At 42.7% G+C, this 21,502-nt stretch overlaps 3 protein-coding genes across 5 annotated transcripts; 2 read left to right on the top strand and 1 right to left on the bottom strand.

The window, feature by feature from the left end:
- The first annotated feature begins 1,182 nt into the window (after positions 1-1,182).
- Positions 1,183-5,313, top strand: LOC120698593. Its single transcript, XM_039982285.1, has 5 exons — positions 1,183-1,672; positions 3,054-3,512; positions 3,628-4,005; positions 4,550-4,617; positions 4,839-5,313. Exons 1-5 carry the CDS (start codon positions 1,277-1,279, stop codon positions 5,050-5,052), a joined length of 1,515 nt encoding a protein of 504 aa, XP_039838219.1. The 5' UTR covers positions 1,183-1,276; the 3' UTR covers positions 5,053-5,313.
- A 4,277-nt stretch (positions 5,314-9,590) lies between these two features.
- Positions 9,591-16,087, top strand: LOC120698591 (protein PSK SIMULATOR 1-like). The gene is made up of 12 exons (XM_039982281.1): positions 9,591-10,370; positions 10,919-11,244; positions 11,398-11,490; positions 11,582-11,672; positions 12,266-12,353; positions 12,590-12,687; positions 12,856-12,925; positions 13,918-14,018; positions 14,304-14,420; positions 14,530-14,606; positions 14,707-14,751; positions 14,866-16,087. Exons 1-12 carry the CDS (start codon positions 10,047-10,049, stop codon positions 15,383-15,385), a joined length of 1,950 nt encoding a protein of 649 aa, XP_039838215.1. The 5' UTR covers positions 9,591-10,046; the 3' UTR covers positions 15,386-16,087.
- Positions 15,505-20,485, bottom strand: LOC120698592 (DAR GTPase 3, chloroplastic-like). Of its 3 annotated transcripts, none has more exons than XM_039982284.1 (11): positions 20,265-20,483; positions 20,020-20,139; positions 19,325-19,378; positions 17,650-17,793; positions 17,420-17,536; positions 17,194-17,337; positions 17,000-17,086; positions 16,754-16,869; positions 16,471-16,652; positions 16,298-16,355; positions 15,505-16,208 (listed from the first exon to the last, which is right to left on the bottom strand). In XM_039982284.1, the coding sequence occupies exons 1-10, from the start codon at positions 20,469-20,471 to the stop codon at positions 16,339-16,341; spliced, it is 1,188 nt and encodes a 395-aa protein (XP_039838218.1). In that variant the 5' UTR covers positions 20,472-20,483; the 3' UTR covers positions 15,505-16,208; positions 16,298-16,338. The 3 variants fall into 3 exon arrangements, with proteins under 3 accessions (XP_039838218.1, XP_039838217.1, XP_039838216.1); XM_039982283.1 differs by having other exon boundaries at positions 15,888-16,208; positions 16,298-16,349; positions 19,981-20,139; positions 20,265-20,485; XM_039982282.1 differs by having other exon boundaries at positions 15,888-16,208; positions 19,981-20,139; positions 20,265-20,484.
- Positions 20,486-21,502: the final 1,017 nt, after the last annotated feature.

Genomic DNA, 21,502 nt, shown 5'->3' with positions numbered 1-21,502 from the left:
GTATCATGGCGAGGATAACGTTGTTTGTTATAATAATTCTTGCTCGTCGGTTAGTATATCCTCCCAGAGAATTCCTGCTGGCTGCGGCGTGTGGTGCTTAATGATCGTTAATTCGATTCCCTGGAAAGCATCTTTTCGTCGATGCTCTCTTATAGTCTCCACTTCCATGTTTTTTTTGAAGCTACACTTCCAACGGCTTGTATTGATGTGTCTGATTATTTTCCATACAAGTGTAAGGGTTTGTAGCGTCGTTGTTACGAGAGACTTAGTAGTAGTTCAGGTCCAGAGTTCGACTCCTCGTGAGAACAAATATTCTAAAACTTAACGGCGTTATTCGATGTTCCCGTTGACACTGAGACGCTTATGATGACTTCGTCAATATTGAGGATTCGCTGGTTTAGTCTTCGAAGATATTTGTAGGGATACAATTTGTTCTTGCGTGTTTATCGGGCGAGTGCGCGCGCGTTATGAGTGTCTCATTTGTACTGTGTAATTAACAAAAATATTTTACCAGGCAATTTACACAGGAGATTCACCAATCCTACCACCAATGTCCACGTCACTCAGATTTAGCCCAGGTTCATCGCGGCGTTACAAGTTAATAACAACTACTTCCTTGGTCCCAAAAAAGAATGTGAATCTCGTTTCCCGAGGAGTCAAACAATTTGAAGTTTGATCAAATTTATATAAAATAGTATTAATATTTGTGTTATAACATAAATATTTTTAGATTAATCATGTAATATATTTCTATATTATATCTATTTAGAGATACAAATATTAGTATTTTTATATAAATTTGATCAAGATTGAAATTATTTGACTTCCAAGAAAACGAGATTTACATTTTATTTTTGAATAGAGGGAGTACCAAGCAACTTTCCGTTCCCTCCTCATTGGACTTGGAAGACTGCTGATGCCGGCCCATGTAACCAGCCATTGAGCTCAGTGGGGCGATGACCAAACAGGCCCGTTCGCCTATCCAGCGGCACGCCCCGGGAACCCGGGCGGCAAAACGGCGACAAGCCCCACCGTTCCCGTGCAAACAATTCGATTGCCCGTGCCCTGTGGTCCGCGAACGGGCCCACTCGCCAGCCACCCCGCGCCCGGCTCCCCGTAGACCACCAGTCTCTCGTCGGCCCTTCCTCCCCTCCCGCTACCCCACGACACAGCTCACGAGGGATAACGCCAAACCATACCAAAACCCTCCTCTCCTCTCCCCCACAACCCAAACCCTAGCCGGCTGCCCCCTTGATGACCGCCGCCGCCGCTGTACATGCTCAGGCTCTCCCTCACCGTCATTGACGCCGCCGCCGCCATGCCCGCGGCGCTCCGGCTCGGCGGCTCCCCGGCGCCCCGCCTCGCCGCCGCGCGCCGCCCGGGCCCGCGCCCCCCGCCGCGGCTGCGCTTTGGTTGGGGCGGCGGGGCGCGGAGGGGGCTGCTGTGCTCCGCCGAGGCCGCCAGGCGGGGCGGCGATGGGGAGGAGGCGCGGAGGGGAGGCGGGGGCCGCGCCGCGGCTGAGAGGAGGATCAGGGGCGGGGCCGCGGCCGCCGCGGTGGGGACGAGCGTCGAGCTGCTGGCGATTCCCGGGGTCGGGCCGCGCAACCTCAGGAAGCTCGTGGACAATGGCTTCGAGGGCGTCGCGCAGCTCAAGCAGCTCTACAGGGATAAGGTGCGCGTGCTTGTGTTTCGCCTTTTGCTGGTTTGCGTCAATGAAAGCCTACACCCGCAACAGCATTTCGATCATCGACATATTAATTCATTACTTAACAACCACCCTAAATGGCCACATTTCAAAAATTCGTACACGTGTGTACCGTTGGGCTTCTTGTTTTGGTTAGTAACACTTATTGTATACTACATAATACGATGTAGTACATTGTTTATGGTATCAGTGCTTCATTGTACAAGCCAAAAAGTTGGATCTCATGTTGTGCACACATACAGAGACAGTATGCTGGCTGTTGATGTAATGGCTGTAATATTGAAATCACAAGGTATCCTTTCACTACTTACTAGAAACTAATAGTGGGAAATATTCAAGTAGATGTTTGCGCAATTACAGAGGGGCTCTGGTTTTCTTAAGTAATCAAGGATACGTGGAACTCAAAAACACGTGAAATGAATGTGGCACGATAATTGAAAAAATGTTATGTTCTACAGTTTTGGATTTATTGGGTTGTTGCGAACTGAAGCAAGACAATGGTACCCTCAACCCTAGTAGCCATGTTCCCGGAACTGTTTCCGGAACCGGAACATTCCCGGAACGAGGAACAACGCTTATGAAGGATTTTTACACTAAATTGTTCCAGGAATGTTCCCGTTCCCGTTCCGGAATGAGGAACATGGAACGAGGAACGTGGCCACGTTCCACGTTCCCGGCTTCTATGCCCTCAACCCCCTTATGTTTGAACTTTCTTAAGGAAAACAAAGTCCATTTTGGAGTATTTCAAATTTACTCACTCAAATTGTAACTGAACCATGTCCATTGTGCATGGAAATAAACAATCATTATGGTGTTTTGTTCTATCTGCCATTCTTGATACATCTCATGATATTAGTTTGTGATTCTTGCCAAGGCCTTTCAGGTGGTGTTTGGTTCGACGTTTTTGCCCCGTAATCATTCACGCTGCTATCAGATCATGTTCCATGTTGTTTGGTTGGGTTAGGGCGGAATGGGTAACGGGGGATGTGATACAGGCGTGTGCAATGTTGATACCGCCCACCTCCTAGCGAAATCCGATCACGACGCGCGCTGTTCTCTCCACCTTGTAACCAAACAAATGGCGGTATTGATTACACTGTATCAGGTAGCGCTGGCAACCGATTGCATTACTGTTCACTCCTTTGACCGAACCAAACACCACCTCAGTTCTTACATGGTACCTTAAATTTTCAAACCATAGGACAATACTTCAGCTTCCTATCGCTTAGTTTGATATTTCATTGTTGTTTATGTTGTGGTGCAAAATTTACACTTTCAACATTTAAACACTGTTCTCTCAATTTAATGTTGGTCTTATGCTTTACTAACAATTTGCATGCTCATGCAGTTCTTTGGCAAGTCTAGTGAGCAGATGGTTGAGTTCTTACAGAGTTCTGTTGGCATTGTACATAAGAACCATGCCGAGAGTATAACTTCATATATCAAAGAGAGTGTCGATGAGGAGCTGAAGGATACAGATTCATCTAAACCCACTCAGAAGAAGAGGCTTACCTTTTGTGTGGAAGGGAATATTAGCGTTGGGAAGACCACTTTCCTCCAAAGAATAGCTAATGAGACTATTGAACTGCGTGATCTTGTAGAGATAGTTCCTGAGCCTATTGATAAGTGGCAGGATGTTGGACCTGATCACTTCAATATATTGGATGCCTTCTATGCTGAACCACATAGGTATGCATACACTTTTCAAAACTATGTGTTTGTCACAAGGGTCATGCAAGAAAGGGAATCTCAATCTGGAATAAAACCTCTCAGACTGATGGAAAGAAGTGTATTCAGTGATCGGATGGTAGGTCAATCTTTATTGCAAATGTTAGTTCATTAACTGATCATGCACTTCAGTTGCCTCTGATACAATTATTAATTATCTTTATCTAATTTATTGTTCTGTTAATGTGTCCCAGGTATTTGTCCGTGCTGTTCACGAAGCTAATTGGATGAATGAGATGGAGATCAGCATCTATGATTCCTGGTTTGATCCTGTTGTGTCATCGCTCCCAGGTCTCATTCCAGACGGATTTATCTATCTAAGAGCTAGTCCAGATACTTGCCACAAAAGAATGATGCATCGGAGAAGATCAGAGGAAGGTGGTGTTACACTTGACTACTTGCAAGGTTTGCATGAGAAGCATGAGAGCTGGTTGCTTCCTTCAAAAGGTTCAGGTTCAGGTATATTATCAGTCAGTCAACTGCCCATGCATATGGAAGGCTCCTTGCCTCCAGAAATACAGGATCGAGTATTTTACTTAGAAGGAAATCACATGCACTCTAGTATCCAAAAGGTACTTACTCCCAGCCTTTTTAATTCTTGGTTCCAGGAAATACATCAGACCTCAGAGATGCCTGATGCTGATGGTAACTGGTATTTCTTGGATTGTTAATGTTAAGGTTCTTGAATGAAAATGGTTAAATCAACATGATCGCTGGGCTTTTATGAGTTTTCAGGGGTTTTATTGGCTAGTTATAAGTTTGATTTCATAATAAATATTGATAGGGTGGACAGCAAATGCATATTGCTGTGGATCAATGCACTTTATGTCATTTCCTCATGCTACCTAGTGTATACTTCATCATTTCTTACGAACTGTCTGTCTATCGTTGCAGTTTCTTCTGAGCACAGAGCCTATCCAATGTTGGAATCAAAATGCAACTATAAAAACTGAATTACAATTCAGAATTAGATTTTAATAATTTTATTATACTAAATATTATGCCCACTAGGATGACACTGGTCCTGGTGGCATCCAGCTGGTTGCAACTTAGATTCTGGTCACTCCTGCATCATCTTCAATCACTCCAGTTGAATCGATCTTTTTTTCTACGCAGGTCCCTGCCCTTGTCTTGGACTGTGAACCTGACATTGATTTCAACAAAGACATAGAAGCTAAACGACAGTAAGTTTGCAGACCTTCCCTACACAATCTGTGTTGTTACTAGCCCCAGTTTTTATTCATGAGATTACAGTGAATCTTTTACTCCAGATGTCGCTTATAGTTCTGTTCCAATCACTGTTTCCTGAATTGAATTCCAACAAAATCATTTTTTTCCTACGTACACCGTGACCTACCTGTAAAAATGCCGCTTTCTCATTTATCATCTATCTTTGTCTGTGTAGATATGCGCGGCAAGTTGCAGAGTTCTTTGAATTCGTAAAGAAAAAGAAGGAAGAAGCTCCATCTGAGCAATTGAGTGCCGACAAGGGTCGCATGAACCCGCAGGTCATGCTTCCTAACAGAGGCCGCCTGTGGGTCCCTGAAGGCAACCCTTTCGCGGGCTCCCCTATGAACATGGATTTCAGAAGAGCCATGTCTTCATACATCTCCACCTAGGACTCCGATGCAGAGACAAACTTGCCGTCCTCACTCATTGACCTCGCAACGCAAACCACCTATGCCTTTAAGTACCTTAGGCTGCTCGATGCTAGCCATTGATGTATGATAGCCTGGCGGCGGCTCCCGTCCTGTAAATTATGATCTTAGCGCAAGTTCCACGTTTTGCAGCACTAGCATCAGCGTCAGTCTTACCTTACGTTTGGTTGCTTGAAGCATTCTGCTGAACAGAACTGCAACGAGATTACCAGAACATGTGCATGTGCTGCTTGCCTGCTTGGACCTGTCCTTTACCATGTGTATCACCTTGAAGGTTCCTGTTGATGATGCTGCGCGTTTAGGCCCTGTTTAGATCTTTACCCGTAAACGCAAAAAAATGTCATATCGAATGTTTTGACACATGCATGGAGTACTAAATGAAGTCTATTAATAAAACTTTATGCATAGATGGGCTGTAAATCGCGAGATGATTCTAATGAGCCTACTTAATCTATGATTTGCAATAGTGATGTTACAGTAACCATCTGATAATTATGGATTAATTATGAATTAATTAGCATCATTAGATTTGTCTCGTGATTTACAACCCGTCTGTGTAAAAAATTTTGTAAATAAACTTCATTTAGTACTTTAAATTAGTAAGATTCTGTCGAAATTTTTTTTGCATTCTATCTAAACACGGCCTCCTCAACCTTTCGGAAAGGCTGCATTTGTGCCGCCCTCGAGGATTGACCGAAGAAAGCCCGTGGTTGAAAAAGGCGCTGGTCAATGGAAGCGTCCCCTGGCCGCCGCAGAGAACTCTTTTGCAAGTGTTTTTTTTTGAACGATTAACTCTTTTCCAAGTGTTGGGGATCTGGCAGTTGAACTCCCAACATTGGTGGTCCGTGGCGTCTGGTGCTCTGGTTTGTGGTGCCTTGTGCGGGAACCTGGTGAACACATCGGAGCCATGTCGAACCAGCGCCGTCGCCGGCTCGCCGCAGTCCGCAGGGCACGCGGGGGCGCTGCGTACCGTGCAAGGAGGGTTACCCCAAGACGGACTGGACAGCTAGCTTGCTTGTCTCACGCACCGAGGAGAATGACCTCGTTGCAGGCATGACTCGATTCCCTGCACAACTTTGATGAGGGTGAGGCCCAGCCTGTGGAATTTCTTTGAGACGCCGGCCGCCTGTTCCTCTGAATTTTGCCTGGAATTCAAACATTTCTCTATAAAAATATATGGCTTGGCAAACGCAAACAACCGAACAAGTAGAGTGAAAAGGCAAGGGCACCTAGGCCCGAGGGTACTTGTCCGGTACCGAGGACGAGAACGACCGCCCGACCGACGGCGACGCGGCGGGCAGCGGGTCGGGGAGGGAGAGCAGCCGCAGCAAAACCGTCGACCTGGTCTCCCCTCCCGGCTCCCGCCGCCGCTCCGTACCGGGACCGCGACGCCGCCGGGTCCCCGTCTCGCTCGCCTCGCCTTGCCCCTCGTGTTCTTCGACCACACACGGCGGCGCTCTCACGTCTCTCGCCTTGTGCCGTCGCTGTCTCACTCACTTCATCGACGTCGACGGCGGAGTGATCCTTCCGGGAACCGAATGAACCGTCCTATAATCCCAACGTTTTCCGGGTGTTTTTGGAGGCCGAGCGCACGAGAAAACCGACCGTGTGGCTTGTTTATCCACATGTCTCAGTGGCGACCGGTAGAAATCAGGCACGCAGAGCTCTCGTCAATGGAAGTAAAAAAAAATCTTTCCTCGCAAAGAACAGTACAAAAAGTGAAAGGAAAGAAAAGACCGGTGAGAGACGGGCGCGCGTAGCGTAGCGTCACTGACCATGTCGGCGCGAAAGGTCACCGGGCTTGTTTTTCAGCGACCTCTTTTCACCTCGAAAGGTGAATATTCTTCCCACGACGTTGCTGCCTGCTTTCTACGGACACAAAAAGTAGCCTACTGGCTGGCCCCTAGCCGAGCCTGCTAGCCAGCCGGGCCGGGGACTGCTGCCGGCGTCGAGATCCGAGGCAGCAAAGCGATTGTTGCTCTGCGCTACCTGCAGGCTGCAGCAGTCATGAGTCATCCATGTTTACTTCAAAAAAAAAAAGCAATCCATGTCCGATGTGCATGCACCTCCTCGCATTCACCGTGCCGTGCCGCGTGCCTGTGACTGGCAGTCTGGCACGTTCAAACAGTCACGTGGAGATTGCGGTTCTCGGAGTCGGAGGAAGCCACCGTGTGAACTCACATGCGCAAGGCGATACTATAAACAAGTTCGCGTATGACTAGACGCCTCGTGTCATGCTAACCTAATGATAAAACAGTGATTTTTTTGAACTAACTATGATAAAACAGTGATCACTGCATACAAATATAGAATGCTGTGATATGCAAATCTCCCACGTTAGGAAACACGCACTTGTATGACAAATGTTAAAAAAACATATCAGGTAAAAACCAATCATTTCGTGCAAACAGTGCAAACTTTAATTTTAGTCATCGGATCAACATCAAGAAACATGAGGGATTAAATAATTTACAAATATAACCGTCCGCCTCTAATCACACTTTTACAAATCCCCCTCCCACTCTCTCTGTGCACCCCTTTGGATGTCGATCTGGTGACCCAAATTGAAGTTTGTACGATTTTCACGAAAAAATTGGTTTGCGCATAATATATTCTCAATGTAAAAATGCTTGCCACTTGTATGGCCTAAATGTAACCTGAACCCACCCCACCTCACCCCCACCCCCACGCACACACGCACCATGAGTGAGAGACGTCTTCTTCATTTCCGACAATTTTCCGTTGCTGGTCCTATCACCATTCGATGCCACCACACTAACCCATTTCGATTTTACGCGCTCGATACAATGACAACCACAATTGATCGAATAAAGGGTGTTGTGAGTAGAGATGCAGGACGCCAGGACCTCTATAGGAATAGCAAGGCACCGAGATAAGCAGTGGAAGCTAGGAGTCATTTCTAATGCTAGGCCAATGGTGGGCAAGGCAATCGAGGACACTTGCGTCATACTTGTGGATTTTGTTCATGTATGGAGAAGGATCTAGGGTTACTTTTGTATTTGGGCGCCAACAAATGCATTATAACTCCTTATTTGATAGTAGAATCGAGCATCTTCATACTGGCGCACAATCACCTTCGACCATATGGAAAGGTAAAGGTTTCGTGCCTGCTACTAATTACAACTAAGTAATGGTGATAAGTTTCGTGCCTGCTACTAATTACAACTAAGTAATGGTGACAACTTTGTGGACATTGCAGTTTTTCTTTGAGATTACACAGCACAATTCAGACACTTACAACGCGCACACACAACTCAGATTTTTTTTTTGTGATTTTTTCGGTGGACATTGCAAAGGACGTTGAAAGTTGAAGGAATCTTAGTAGTGATCCACCCGTGTTGGAATCCTAATTACCAACAAACGGCTAGAGGATTCATGAATATTTTGGTATGAAAATAGAATCAGGTGGTATTTCTTGCAATCCTTCTAAAATTTAAGATCTTGTATAGATGCCCTGTAAAAGAACTATTCTTCCTTGTTTTATGCTCTTGATTTTCCTTCCAGACTATTGATATGCACATCCGCACAATAGAACATCAATCTGATTGAATGTTGGATTTCCTAGCTAGGTGCTGAATCGTCTAACAAAACAAAGTTCGGTCAAGAAATTTGTAATTTCGCAATGAACCAATAATCTTAATCACCTTTTATTTTACATTTTTTAATAATATCAAGGTTGGATGTACCATCAATCATAGCCATTTCCGGTTATAACAAATATATTTGGAAATCCTTGCGCATGCTTGCACACATAGATACAATCATACAAACCATTACACAACAAAGCAAATAGCGACAACTTCGTAGCTGACAACATTGAAGGAATCTCGGGTAGCGTTCCGCATCTCCTTCCTCAGTCGTAAAATGTGAGATGTTTTCTTTTGTTTTAAGTTAAAAAAATAGTCTAAGTTTGATCAAAGTTAGAGAAGAATATTAACACATCAAATAAGTAAATTATAAAAATATCAAACAAGTAAGTTACAAAAATATAATTTTGTAATTTATCTAATTATTCTCATTTGGCATTCAAAATATTATTATTTATTTCTATAAATTGGATTAAATTTAGAATAATTTATCTTAGGACCAACTAAAATTCTTTATGGAGGGAGCCAACAGCTGTGTTTTTTTCGCCACACCAAATCAGCACTAGCTACCAGCCACTATCCAGCCAACAACATTTTTTTCTCATATCAAATCAGCACCAACCACAACCAAGCCACAGTGAGCGGAACAGAGTGTATACTGCTGGGTTTGCTACTTGCATACGGCTACAAACAAACTTTCGAAGATTTTCAATGATTGCCTTTAGATTTTTCCTAAAAAATATGGTTGGTGATATTTCTTATATTCCTTTTAGAAATTTTACTGGTTAGATGCGAAACCAATGCATTCAGCGAATATCTGCCTAAAATAAATGAACCTTTAATGGTAAAAACCATTTTTCTGGGCTACTGTAGCATTTAGTGACTCACACTCGGCTTGCACTTGTTCTTCCCCAACCTCGCCTCCTCAGCCCGAATTCATTTCACCGGCCTCCGGCACCTCCCCGGCACGGGGTGTCGCAGCCTCCTCCCACCACCTCCCGCCATCAGCATAAAAAAGAGAGAGAAAAAAAAGAGGAAAATCCCCTCGTCCCCTGACCGGGGTCGCCGCCGCCGAACACATCTCTAGTCTGCTTCCACTGGAGCACGCCACCTCGAATTTTTCTCTCGCAGTCGTCGCCCTCCTCTCCTCAACTCCCATGTACTAAAGCGGGTGCGCAGATCCATCCGGACTTGGATCGATTCCTTCTTTCCTTGCCAGTAAAGCCCGAGCATTCTTGGATTGGATGGACTCCGTCCCTGCCTGCGTCGGCGGCAAGAAATCGGATTAGGAAAAGGTGGGGGGGGGGGGGGATCAGGGTATTCGTTTCGGGAAGGAAGGGAAAGGGGATGGGAGGCCTCTGCTCGAAGGTCTCGGCCGTAGACAAGTCGCCGAGCGACACAACGCTTGGTCGGAACCAGGTTGCCGATCATGAGCCAGGGGCGGCGGTGGAGGTGGAGAAGCCGCCGGTGTCCGGCAAGGATACTGCGGCGGCGAAGCGGCTGGAAGAGCAGCGACAGTCTTTCTCCTTCCTGGAGAGCGTCGTACCTGGGCTTGCTTTTAATGGCGGGGCTAACGCCGGCGGCGACGCGGGGTCCAGGACCTCGCCGCAGCTGACCAGGTCGTTGTCGCAGAGGGCTGGTTTGGGCAAGGCAAAAGCTGGCGCTGCCAAGGTTTGAGGAATTCTTGCGCTTCTTGTTTGATCTATGCTAAATTAGACTGCAACAACACCATGTTTTGCTAAGTGACAGTCAATTTTGTATTTATTCCAACTGATTCTTAGTCATTTGTTTGATTTGAGTGATATATGTGCACCGTCCCTATGGTACATAGCAACCAAATAATTCTAATCATGATACTGTTATACATTGGGGACATCTCTCACTATCTGTTCAGTATCTATATTCTTCTCTATCATTTGAATGGGAAAATTTCTTGTAGCAGATCATGCCATTCTGTATGTTTTATAAAATGATATGCTTATTTTGTCCTTATTGGCATCCTGGCAAAAGAAATTGAATCATTAATGTTCTGTAAACCAACTTATAATTAAATGGTTCATCATATTGTATCTCGGCAACTTCATGAACTGCAATTATCCTTTTTTATGATCCGATGATTCTATAACTCAAAGTCTAGATTGAAAGCTGTATTTATGGTGGAAATTGTTAGATAGGTGTCTCTCTCATTCATATTCGTTCTTTTTTCTTTACTGAAACAGGTTTCTGAAGTGAGCTCAATTTTAGGTAGAGCAAGCACTGTTGGGCTTGAGAAAGCGGTGGAGGTTCTAGACACACTTGGCAGTAGCATGACAAGTTTAAATTCTAGTAGTGGTTTTGTGTCAAGTAATGCAGCGAAGGGAAACACAATATCTATGTTGGCTTTTGAGGTGGCAAATACTATAGTTAGAGGCTCCAATCTGATGCGTTCTCTGTCGGAGCCTAGCATAAAGCATCTCAAAGAAGTAGTGTTTCATTCAGAAGGTGTTCAACACCTTATATCCAAAGATATTGATGAATTACTCAAGATGGCAGCTGCTGACAAAAGGTTTGTTCTTGTCTGCACTTCATATCATCTAATCTAATTTCTTCATGCTTGTCATGCACTACCCTGTCAGAGATATTAAAAAAAAATTGCACTGCTTGTTTCTCTTATATCTTTAATTCAAGTCTTTATTCCTTAATGTGTTAATTCCTACAGGGAAGAATTAGAAGTATTCACAAAAGAGGTTGTTCGCTTTGGAAACCGTTGCAAGGATCCTCAGTGGCACAACTTGGGCCGCTACTTTGAAAGGTACAGTACTACCGTTTTTCCCCCAGCACCTGCATCTGTGAATGTGTTTATTTTAGGCTACTAACTTGTATTTCTGTTTGAATTCCTTTAGGTTGGCATCAGAACGAACACCACAAAATCACCTGAAAGAAGATGCAGAATCAGTAATGCAGAAATTGGTCACCTGCGCTCAATTTACAGCTGTAAGGATGCCTGGATTTATTTAGCTTCAGTGACTTACTTGCTAGCTGATCTGTACTTGCTTGGAACTAAAACGACGTTCTTGTTGTAGTCAACGACTTATTTGCATTACATACAATGTAATTTTGGCTGCTTCTTTATTGCTGCTCGAACCAATAAACAGTTCAAGACACTATTTTTGCTAGACAGTCAATAAAATGTTGCATTCTCTTTGGATGTTATAGTTGTCAATACTTCATTTTGGTTACATCTGACTGAATTTGTTTGGTTCCTTGAAACCTTTTAGCCAGCATGGCATTTACTTGCAGTTGCAGTATCTATGAACTGTATGCTCTACTCGCAGTTTTGATCATCAATAGACGAAGATTTATCTAGTTCTGCCGGATGAAGCTTTTATATTCATCTTGAAACTTTCATCATAATGAAATGCTGTTGTCGAGTCCTATATTTGCTCCATATGGGCTATAGGTAGTATAATTGTATTTTTTAATAGAGGAATCCCTAGCATCATTGATGAAGTTGTGCGTGTTTTCTTTTTGGTGTTTGCCTGTTATATTACTGACTTCTCTGCTGTTTCTACTTTTTTTGCCCTCAGGAATTATATCATGAATTTCATGCTTTGGATAGATTTGAACAGGATTACCGTCATAAACAGAAAGAACAGTCTGGCTTGAGTTCAAGAGGTCAGTTTCATCTGTGACCTGTAATGCTGTATTGAATATAGCCTGCAGTATGAACAAATTGTGTACCCTACCTTGAGTATGAGTAGGTAACAAATAAAACTCATGATGCATCTCAAGGATTTGTTGGACAGGACGAATCTCATTTGATTAACCAGTCAATAAGAATGGATAATATGATTCCCAGGCATGGTTTTAACTTTTAACGAATTAGAAAATAACTTGTGTCTGATTTGCAGGAGACAGTCTGGATATACTGAAGCAGGAAGTGAAGGGTCAGAGTAAGCATGTTAAAAGTTTGAAAAAGAGGTCACTTTGGTCCAAAAATTTGGATGAGGTTGGTATGAGGTGCCTTTGTTAAAAATCTATCATATTATCAAATGCTGGCAAGGGAAGGCATTTTTAGGATATTGATTACCACTAAAAATTTTAGGGCACTGTGGATACTGCTAGCATCCTTTTCTACTATCTTATTCCAAGGTTTGAATACTTTTTTCCTTCCCAGGTGATGGAAAAGCTCGTAGACATTGTCCAGTTCTTACATTTGGAGATACATAAGACCTTCGGCCGTGCTGGTATAATCTTTAGAATCCTACTTATTTTTGTAGCACAGTTTGAACTAATTTTGACAGCTATTGTTTCTTTATTTTGGTTCTTTGAATGGACATATTTGCTTTGTCTGGGGGTATATTTATTATGAGTACTGAGATTGAATTCTGATGTATTTGGTTAAGTCTACTATGTCTGCACGTTTTTTTTTTCAATTGGCCGATTAAAAAATCATAAATGGATGACTCTTTGACCTAGATACTTAGGGTTTTTAGATATTTTCTAATCTTTTGGGTAGTTAATATTTTCTTATTGTTCATGGAATAATGATCTCAAAACACTCTTAGACTCACAGTGAGGCAGTGCACCAAGTGCACATATATTATTTAGTCCTGTTAGCAAAATGTTGATTTAAAGTCACAATTTGGGATGGCGAAATTGTGCACCCATGCCATTATCATATGCATAGAACTTTCAAGGTTTTCTCCAATTGTAATGTTTCAACCATATGAACTGCACAGTGCATTTATTATCTAACTTACATTGCCAGCTTTTGTGGTGATTCATGCAAGGATTTTTTATCCACCATTCTTGGGTAAAAGATGTCTTTGTTGCATGCATGCTAGGACAACCTTAACTATCCTAAAAAAAAACTAGACCCCAGAGGAAAGACCCCCCCCCCCCCCCACCCGGGCATTGATTTAAGAAGAATCTAAACCACAGCTTGGTCTAGAAAATGTCCCGAAGAGGCTGCCTGCCCAGGCAGCAGCAAGGTGCCTTTTTTTTTTCTTTTGTATGCATTCTTCTGCCCTGGTTGGGAGCGCCACATCCGGTAAGCGCAACCACCTCGCTGTGCGCCAATGCGCATGTCTGCAACCTTAATTATTCTTTCAGTTTGTCTTGGTATGTTACTGAAATCAAAATTGATTCTTCTCAAAGAACTGCATGATTCATATGGTGTACCACCTTTGTGAGTTGTGACAATGATCTAGAATTTCTTGCATCTATCTGACTGTAGACAATGAAGAGCGACAAGAACCTGTCAAACACTACAATAGATTGGGACCAGCAGGCCTTGCTTTGCATTATGCAAATATCATCAATCAGATTGATAATCTTGTAAGTAAGCATACTCTTCTAGATTCTTTCTGAACTATTTCGTGAGTAGAAGATAATTTGGTCAACCTTCCTACATCAACCATATTCGTGCAATAAGTTTTTAGTCAATTCCCATTTCATTTTTCAAGACTATCAGAAAATGAGGGCTATTTTACAAGGACTGTAATCAATTGTAGTTTATTATAAATTGGCATAAGAGCCTGCCATGAAAGCTCATCTTCATGGGACGATTGCTTCAACTTTATTTTCGTTACAATATCTGAACAAGGCTTGGTCAATTGATAGGTTTCTCGATCATGTGCAATGCCTCCAAACGCAAGGGATACCTTATATCATGGTTTGCCACCTACTGTCAAATCTGCTCTTCGTTCTAAGCTACAATCTTTTGAACTCAAGGAAGAGGTACGCCAGGCTGGAGTCTCAAATTGGCTAATTGCTATTACTATGATCACACAGTATGAGTCACTATGCCATGCTATGTGCCTGAACATGATTCTACTAATGAATGCAGCTTACAGCTCCTCAGATCAAAGCTGAAATGGAGAAAACTTTGCGATGGCTTGTCCCTTTTGCTAGTAACACAACTAAGTAATTTAATCTTTCCTAATCAACTATATGTTTATATCCGACTATTTACAACTGGAATTGCTCATATCATACTTCGAATGTGGTTACTTGTTCATACCAGGGCACACCATGGCTTCGGTTGGGTTGGAGAGTGGGCAAATACAGGGTTAGCATCTGTAGTCATTCTAATTAGAAATCGATAAACTGAGGTTTCCTCAGTGATGTAAATAGAAATTATTGAAAGTATGATTTGTCTCTGACTACCTCTTTCCTGATGCAGATCTGAGTTAAACTGTAAGCAATCAGGGCATATGGACATGACCCGAATCGAGACGTTGTATCATGCTGAGAAGGAGAAGGCTGATGCGCTTATACTTGATCTTGTTGTGTGGCTTCATCATCTTATCAGTAAATCAAGAAATGGCCATGGAGGTGTAAGGTCTCCCATCAAATCTCCCATGAGCTCACCAACAAAAAGGGGTGCCGCAATCACACTGTTGGCGGGCAAAACGAACAGTTCATCACCGATTCTGACACAAGAGGACCAGGATATGCTAAGGGATGTTAAGTACAGGAAATTTGTCCCTGGAATAAGTAAAAGTCAAGAGTTTGACACAAAGTCAAGTCACAGCAAACAGAGTAGGCTGAGTAAGAGCAATAGCCACTCTCCAGCCAGTGGCAACAGGAAAGACTTGCTCCCAGTTAGGAGGTCTTCCATGCTTCCAGTTATTGACTTCGAGATTGACAGGACCAAAGCTTTGGATCTAATCGACAGGCTTGACGACCTAAAAATACAATGAACGTTGAAGCTAACTTGAAACATAAACATGAAATTTATGCAGTCGTTCTTGAAAGCGCCAGCAGGGATGCAAAAAAAAAAAAAAGTTTCAGCAGGCTCCCCGTCAGAGACTCTGGTGACTGGTGAGAAACTAGCAATCTGTCATTGGAGCTGCAAAACTGGTGGTAGCAAAGATGGTATCGTTATAGGAAAAAATGTTGTGAAAATTATGTCGTGTCTACCTGTACAAGAAATGGAAAGTGCAAGTTTTGAAAAAAGGGGGTAAAAGGATCTAGATGTCCTAAATTTTCATGGCCACTTGGCTTAAATGGTTTCGATGCCCGGCATCTCCATATACTGTAGAGGACATCTATTCTCAGAGCCCGAAACCTAACCTCGGTGCCCCCATTTAACAGATCATTCAGAAGTACACACAAGCAACTAAAAAGGCATCGCTGCAACCTTCTTTCGCTTCTCAAACTTCCGTAACAGTGAGCTCAATCAAGTGATTATACACAGCTCGATTGCTCTGGACTGCCAAGTAACAGCAGCAGCATTTCTGATATGTTGCTTCTTTAGATGTCTAGTCTTTAATTCATTGTATACAAGGGCAGGAAAAACTGTCCTACAATTGTGCCACAAAGCGACAGAGAACACTACATTGTGTTGTACTATGAACAAGCACATCTCTAGCATCTAAAATTATCTGATATCTCCATTGCTATGCTGGAGGTCTCTCGAGCGCCACCCAACCAAATTTGCCTTTCCTATAATCTGACAATATGCGGAAAGCTGCTTGGTTCGTGTCTCCATTGAACAAGTGAATAGAGAGCTTTGTGACAAACCTGCGATTTGTTGAGCGAGCCATTAGAACATCAACTTTAAATTCTAGGTCCATATTGAAAAGAACTAGAGGGGATCACTCAAAGCATACATTTTACCACAGTCGTTGTCTACATCAATCCTATATCGCCTTCAAAGCGCTTCTGAACCTGTTCAATATAAGCCCATCAGCGACGATTGAATACACTCACACATAAAAGCATGTAAAAAGCACATGGTGTATTACTATCAGCTCAAATATAATATGGTTATAAGAAAACAGACCTACTGCAGGGTGTCTTATCAACATTTGTACAAGAATTGCGGCCACATCAGGGAAATCATATGACCTTTCTCCGATATCATCACATATAGCAAGCTTAATTGCAGCTGTCTGGTCACTAATTCGCATAGGCAAAATTCCAGGTGAATCTAGCAACTCTAGGTCTGTTCCGAAATGAACCCACCTGTTCAGTGTCATAAATGTTAGAAGCCGAATAATGCAAATGCATGATTATTTGTATGGGTACACAATGTAAAATTATACACATGCAACTGCATAGCTTACTTAAGCTCTCTTGTGACACCTGGTCTAGGTGCTGCTGGGCACATTCTTCGTTTCAGCAAGCGATTAATCAAGGAAGATTTGCCAACATTTGGATATCCAACTATTCCAGCTCGAACCTTTCAAGGAAGCAGCAAATTAAACATGTCATGGTTGATCATTATTTTGAATAATCAGGAGATTATTTGATTTAGCAGAAATTCTAAGTCAATGAAAACAATAAAACCAACAAAATATCAATCAGATTACCGGACGAGGAAGTAGTCCCTTTTCCTTTCGCTTTGTGTTCACACCAGATGCTACTGATTTTGCCATCCTACCTAATTTCATTGTACCCTGAACATTAGCAAAGAAAATGGTGGGAAGTGAATGGCATATGTGTCGGAATCAACCAGAAAAGGCCTGGCTGACTCAGCTGCCAAAACTCAGCGAGGCTATCTTACCATGCCCAGCTGCCCATTGGCGAAGACAACTTCGGTGCCCTGATTAGCAAAGTAAGTAGCCCATGCATTCCTGTCCTCAGTTGAGATCATGTCCTCACGATTCAAGACTATGATCCTTCTCCGGTTGCCTAGCCAGGAGTCCATCTGATCATACACAACATGACTTAGTACCATCTCGAGTTGGTGTTTTGTACACACAAATACAAGCAATCACCTAAAGTATAACCTTAGGGTGGCTGGTGGACAAGGGAATCCTAGCATCACGGATCTCTATGACAACATCCATGAGCCTTAACTGTTCCTTCAATTCCTTCTCCGTTTTTGCAATGTGACCAGGATACCACTGCAAAGTGCAAATTGAATGACATAAATGAACATTAGCTATTTTTAATGCAAAATATGGTAGTGAGTAGAAATGCCGGCTAATTGATTCCACTATGCACACCTTATATATACCTGCACTGGGCGCAGTGATCTGGTCCAGTAGCGCAAATCAGCATCCAAGGTTTCCCAATATGTCTCTTCTTCAGACTCGTCCGCATATTGTGAGAGACCTAATCTCTCTTTCTCATATAAACCAAGCAATGTGTCACCAGCAACCTAATAATGCACGATAGCATGAGAAAAGCAAACAGTGTGTCTGAACATCAGACTGGTACCCTTTTTTTGAGTGAAGAAAACAGACTGGTACCAATGGTTGCACCTAATCCAACTTATAATTGGCGTGCAATATGAGTGCAATAGACCTAACAAACAAAGCAAAGTCTTATTCAGCAGAACAAGATTTTTTAGCATATAGAGCACTACGCTTGACATAATATACTGAAAAGGCGGCCGTAATACGAATATGATAAGCACTAGTTAGCACACACATAAATCTATTATATAAATATTTGAGTGTTAGAAGAAGCCACCACGTTCGCCGAGAGATGCTAGAAATTCCCACATTAATCTAAAAAAGAGAAGAATTTGGACCGTTGGATTTTATGAAGATCTAATGGCTTAGATTAATCAAAGAGTCCATGCCAAATACAATCAAAGGTATTTAGTTATTGTAAAAAAGAGTATGCATATATTAAATATAGAAAAGAAAAGAATGTAAGATTAATACAAAGGGTCCATGCCAAATATGATCAAAGATATTTACTTATTGTAAAAAAGAGTATGCATATATTAAATATAGAAAAAGAAAAGAATTTAAGATTAATTCAAAGAATCCATGCTGAATACGATCAAAGATATTAAATTATTGTAAAAAATAGTATGCATATATTAAATATAGAAAATTAAAAGAATATAAGAGTAATAAGATCAATATATCTCTTTACTAATTTCTCATCTGTTCTTTCCATAAAAAAAGAGAAACAACAACAACCAAGTCGTACTAATAAAAATAGAAAACTAGGGCTTCATTTTTTTCTTTTTATAAGGAAATAGTAGAGAGGCAAACCTCCCACCTTTAACTAATTCCATTAGCCGAATTGACTAGATCAAAACTACAACAAATTTATAGAGGGTGCAAATTATAAAAAGTAGAAGGGAAGGGAGAGAGATTAAGACTATCTAAGTTCATGCACTAGGTTTAATTGGGACATCAATCCAAAATCATGTTTCTTGGAGTGTGCAATCGATCTCACCAATATGACATAAATGACAACAAACTCTACTCGGCAGTATATTAGTTTTGAAAGAAAAAATGAGGACAATTACATATGCATGTGTCAATCAAGCCAACCATGCAACGCTGTAAAATTTGTTTTGGATCATCATCATCTCCCTTTGCCTCGCATGTCGATCTTCAGTCTGTTTGCTTGATTCTTAATTACAAAACGTCCTTGGTGAGAACGGCTCAAGGAGCCAAAGTCGAACTAGACATGTGGATATCGATTATCACATATTTGAGGCTTTTTTAGTGAATCATCATCCCTATTCGCCTCATGGTCTTCAATATATTTGCTTGATTCTTTATTGTGAAAGCGTCCTTGGTGAGATTGGCTCGAGGAGCCAAAGTTGAACTAGATAGATGGAGGCCACCTTGCTAGTTTATCTTGATAAAATATAGCTTACTATAATACGGAAAGTAAGCAAAAGAAGCATCATGAATAACTAGGTACATGTTCTTGAAGCTTACCTTGACAACAACATTAAGGAATTTGTCCTCTTCAAGATCTTCAAACTCAGCAACCTGATACAGTAGCACAGTTAGCACAAGAGAGGGCTAGTAGGATTTGGGGCATCACTGAAACAGCTATAGTCATGGAATAATGTCCCTCAAAAGAAGAAAGAAAGAAAGAGAAAATAAATCTACATGGGTAGGAACTAGGAAGTGTGCTGATTAGTGATCACAGGTCATACACACAAGAAATAGATATACAATAGTATGGAGACACCATCATGAACGATTCAGACTGAATTAAGAGCTGAGGTAGCGAACTTCCAAAAGCAAAGTGCAGATTGACTCAAATCCAGAATGGAGAAATTCAAATAATATTTTGAACAGACTGGAACCCAAGACCCCATCATACAATCTATGTAGAAAACAGTGTAGCGTACCAAATGGTAACCAGAGCACCGAGCCAATACACCAGTAAGCGTGTCGATATGGAAGCAGCAACAAAGTGGAGCAGAACCCAACATCAAATAAATGTGCATGGACGCAACTAATTAGCATCCACCGCTGCATTTATCTCCAGATGCAGAGGCCAGAGGTTGGGATAAATTTTATACCATTCTATTTCAAACTACCACTGTACTCATTACTCACTACTCTTGCAGGCCCTGTGCAACCTGTACAACAAAACAAAAACAATTCGATGCGCCTCGGACCTGCGACTCCTTGAAGTCGACGGCGAGCCCCCTGTCCCTGCGCGGCGACGATGCCTGCGACCCCGCAGCGCCGCTGGCTCCTCCTCCGATGCCGCGCCGCTTCTTCGACACCCCTTCCACCTGCGAGCACGGGGCACCCCAGCCCGACAACAGCCGAATTTCAGTCAGCGCCGCACCTTCCACAGAAGCCCACCCCATGCCCGCACGCGGCAGGCAAGCGAAACTGGCGCCGACACGCAACGCACCTCATCGAAGCGCCGGAGCGCGCGTCGCCCTCGCGGCTGCTGGCGCGGCGCGCGGGCGACGACGGCGGGGCGGGAGCAGGAGGACGTGGCCGTGGATGAGGCGGTGGAGGGGAAGGGGAGGAGCGCCGGGGAAGCGAGGAGCGCGGCGACGCACGCCATTTGGGCGGTTTCTCTCCCCTCGGGAGTGAGCGGCGGGCTCCTCGACATGAGTTGTGGCTTCAAACAAAACCGTGCGAGGGACAAAAACTAAAAATACTGGAATTAAATCTAGCTAACAAAAACACTAATTAACTAACTTTTATTTTGCTTTTTCATAATTTAATTAAGCATAGAAATAATTAACCCTAGAGCAACAAAATAAATCTAGTGAAGGAGAGACTAGGAAAAGAGAACAACTATAAAACAAGAAAAGCTACTAGAAGGATAGGGCAGGTTTTCAGGGATCGCACTCTTTTCTTTTAATCTTTTAACCCTAAAAATAATTGAATAACTACGATCAGTCTCAACTAGTATGGGGACAGGCTCTGGAATCAATATTAGGGCAACACAAACATATGCAATCACAGAGTTTTTCTAGGGCTATTCGCAAATGGATTCTCAACTTGGCAACATAAATCACAAGGAGCCGAACATATTCCATTCTTTCTACACGTATTTTCTCTGTTTTGTTGCTTTTCTCTGTAGAATACACTGAAGCGCATGGAACCGAACACCCCCAAATGCGAGGAGGCCGGCAACAAAACATCTAACACAAGCATCGAGTCAAACCAACAGGAGAGGAGGAAGAAAAGAAGAACCGATGGGAGTGGATAAATCAGGCGATACTGAGCCAGAGTTAACAATCGGTGGGAACCGGTCATAGGTGCCGTACCCTTTTTCGGTATGCGTTGCGAACACTTTCATTTTTAGCGTCTCATCTTCTCTGGAGAAGCTCAAATCGGTCAAACCGGTCCGGCCCAGTTTCGGTTTGGGTCGGTACCAAACCGGCCCAAATTCAAAATTCAAATTTAAATTAAAAAAATAAAAAATTCTCAAAAACTTCCTAAAAATACTTCAAGGTGCGACGAATCTAATGATGTTAAATTTTCTCAAAGATTCGTCCATTTAGTATAGTTTGCGGGCATATGAAGTTAAATCAAAAAAGAAAAAAAAAAAATGGGCCGGCCCATTAAGCCCCACCGCATATGGCGACCGGTAAACCGGTCAAACCGGCCGGTAAATCGGTCAAACCGGGAAAC

The sequence above is a fragment of the Panicum virgatum genome, chromosome 3K (assembly GCF_016808335.1).
Source record: "Panicum virgatum strain AP13 chromosome 3K, P.virgatum_v5, whole genome shotgun sequence".
NCBI classification, from domain to species: Eukaryota; Viridiplantae; Streptophyta; class Magnoliopsida; order Poales; family Poaceae; genus Panicum; species Panicum virgatum.
Note: the sequence above shows the minus strand (reverse complement) of the source record. Positions and strands in the feature narration are given on the sequence as shown.

What these genes read in the sequence shown, in the direction of transcription:
- LOC120698592 (XM_039982282.1), bottom strand. Translation starts at nt 20,471, where the DNA reads ATGTCGAGGAGCCCGCCGCTCACTCCCGAGGGGAGAGAAACCGCCCAA. An exon ending in CGCTCCGGCGCTTCGATGAG is followed by an intron (nt 20,140 to 20,264) that starts GTGCGTTGCGTG and finishes CCGTGCTCGCAG; the next exon opens with GTGGAAGGGGTGTCGAAGAA. An exon ending in CCAATGGGCAGCTGGGCATG is followed by an intron (nt 17,087 to 17,193) that starts GTAAGATAGCCT and finishes GCTAATGTTCAG; the next exon opens with GGTACAATGAAATTAGGTAG.
- LOC120698593 (XM_039982285.1), top strand. Translation starts at nt 1,277, where the DNA reads ATGCTCAGGCTCTCCCTCACCGTCATTGACGCCGCCGCCGCCATGCCC. An exon ending in AGCAGCTCTACAGGGATAAG is followed by an intron (nt 1,673 to 3,053) that starts GTGCGCGTGCTT and finishes ATGCTCATGCAG; the next exon opens with TTCTTTGGCAAGTCTAGTGA. An exon ending in TGCACTCTAGTATCCAAAAG is followed by an intron (nt 4,006 to 4,549) that starts GTACTTACTCCC and finishes TTTTCTACGCAG; the next exon opens with GTCCCTGCCCTTGTCTTGGA.
- LOC120698591 (XM_039982281.1), top strand. Translation starts at nt 10,047, where the DNA reads ATGGGAGGCCTCTGCTCGAAGGTCTCGGCCGTAGACAAGTCGCCGAGC. An exon ending in TAAGACCTTCGGCCGTGCTG is followed by an intron (nt 12,926 to 13,917) that starts GTATAATCTTTA and finishes ATCTGACTGTAG; the next exon opens with ACAATGAAGAGCGACAAGAA. An exon ending in TCAATCAGATTGATAATCTT is followed by an intron (nt 14,019 to 14,303) that starts GTAAGTAAGCAT and finishes GTCAATTGATAG; the next exon opens with GTTTCTCGATCATGTGCAAT.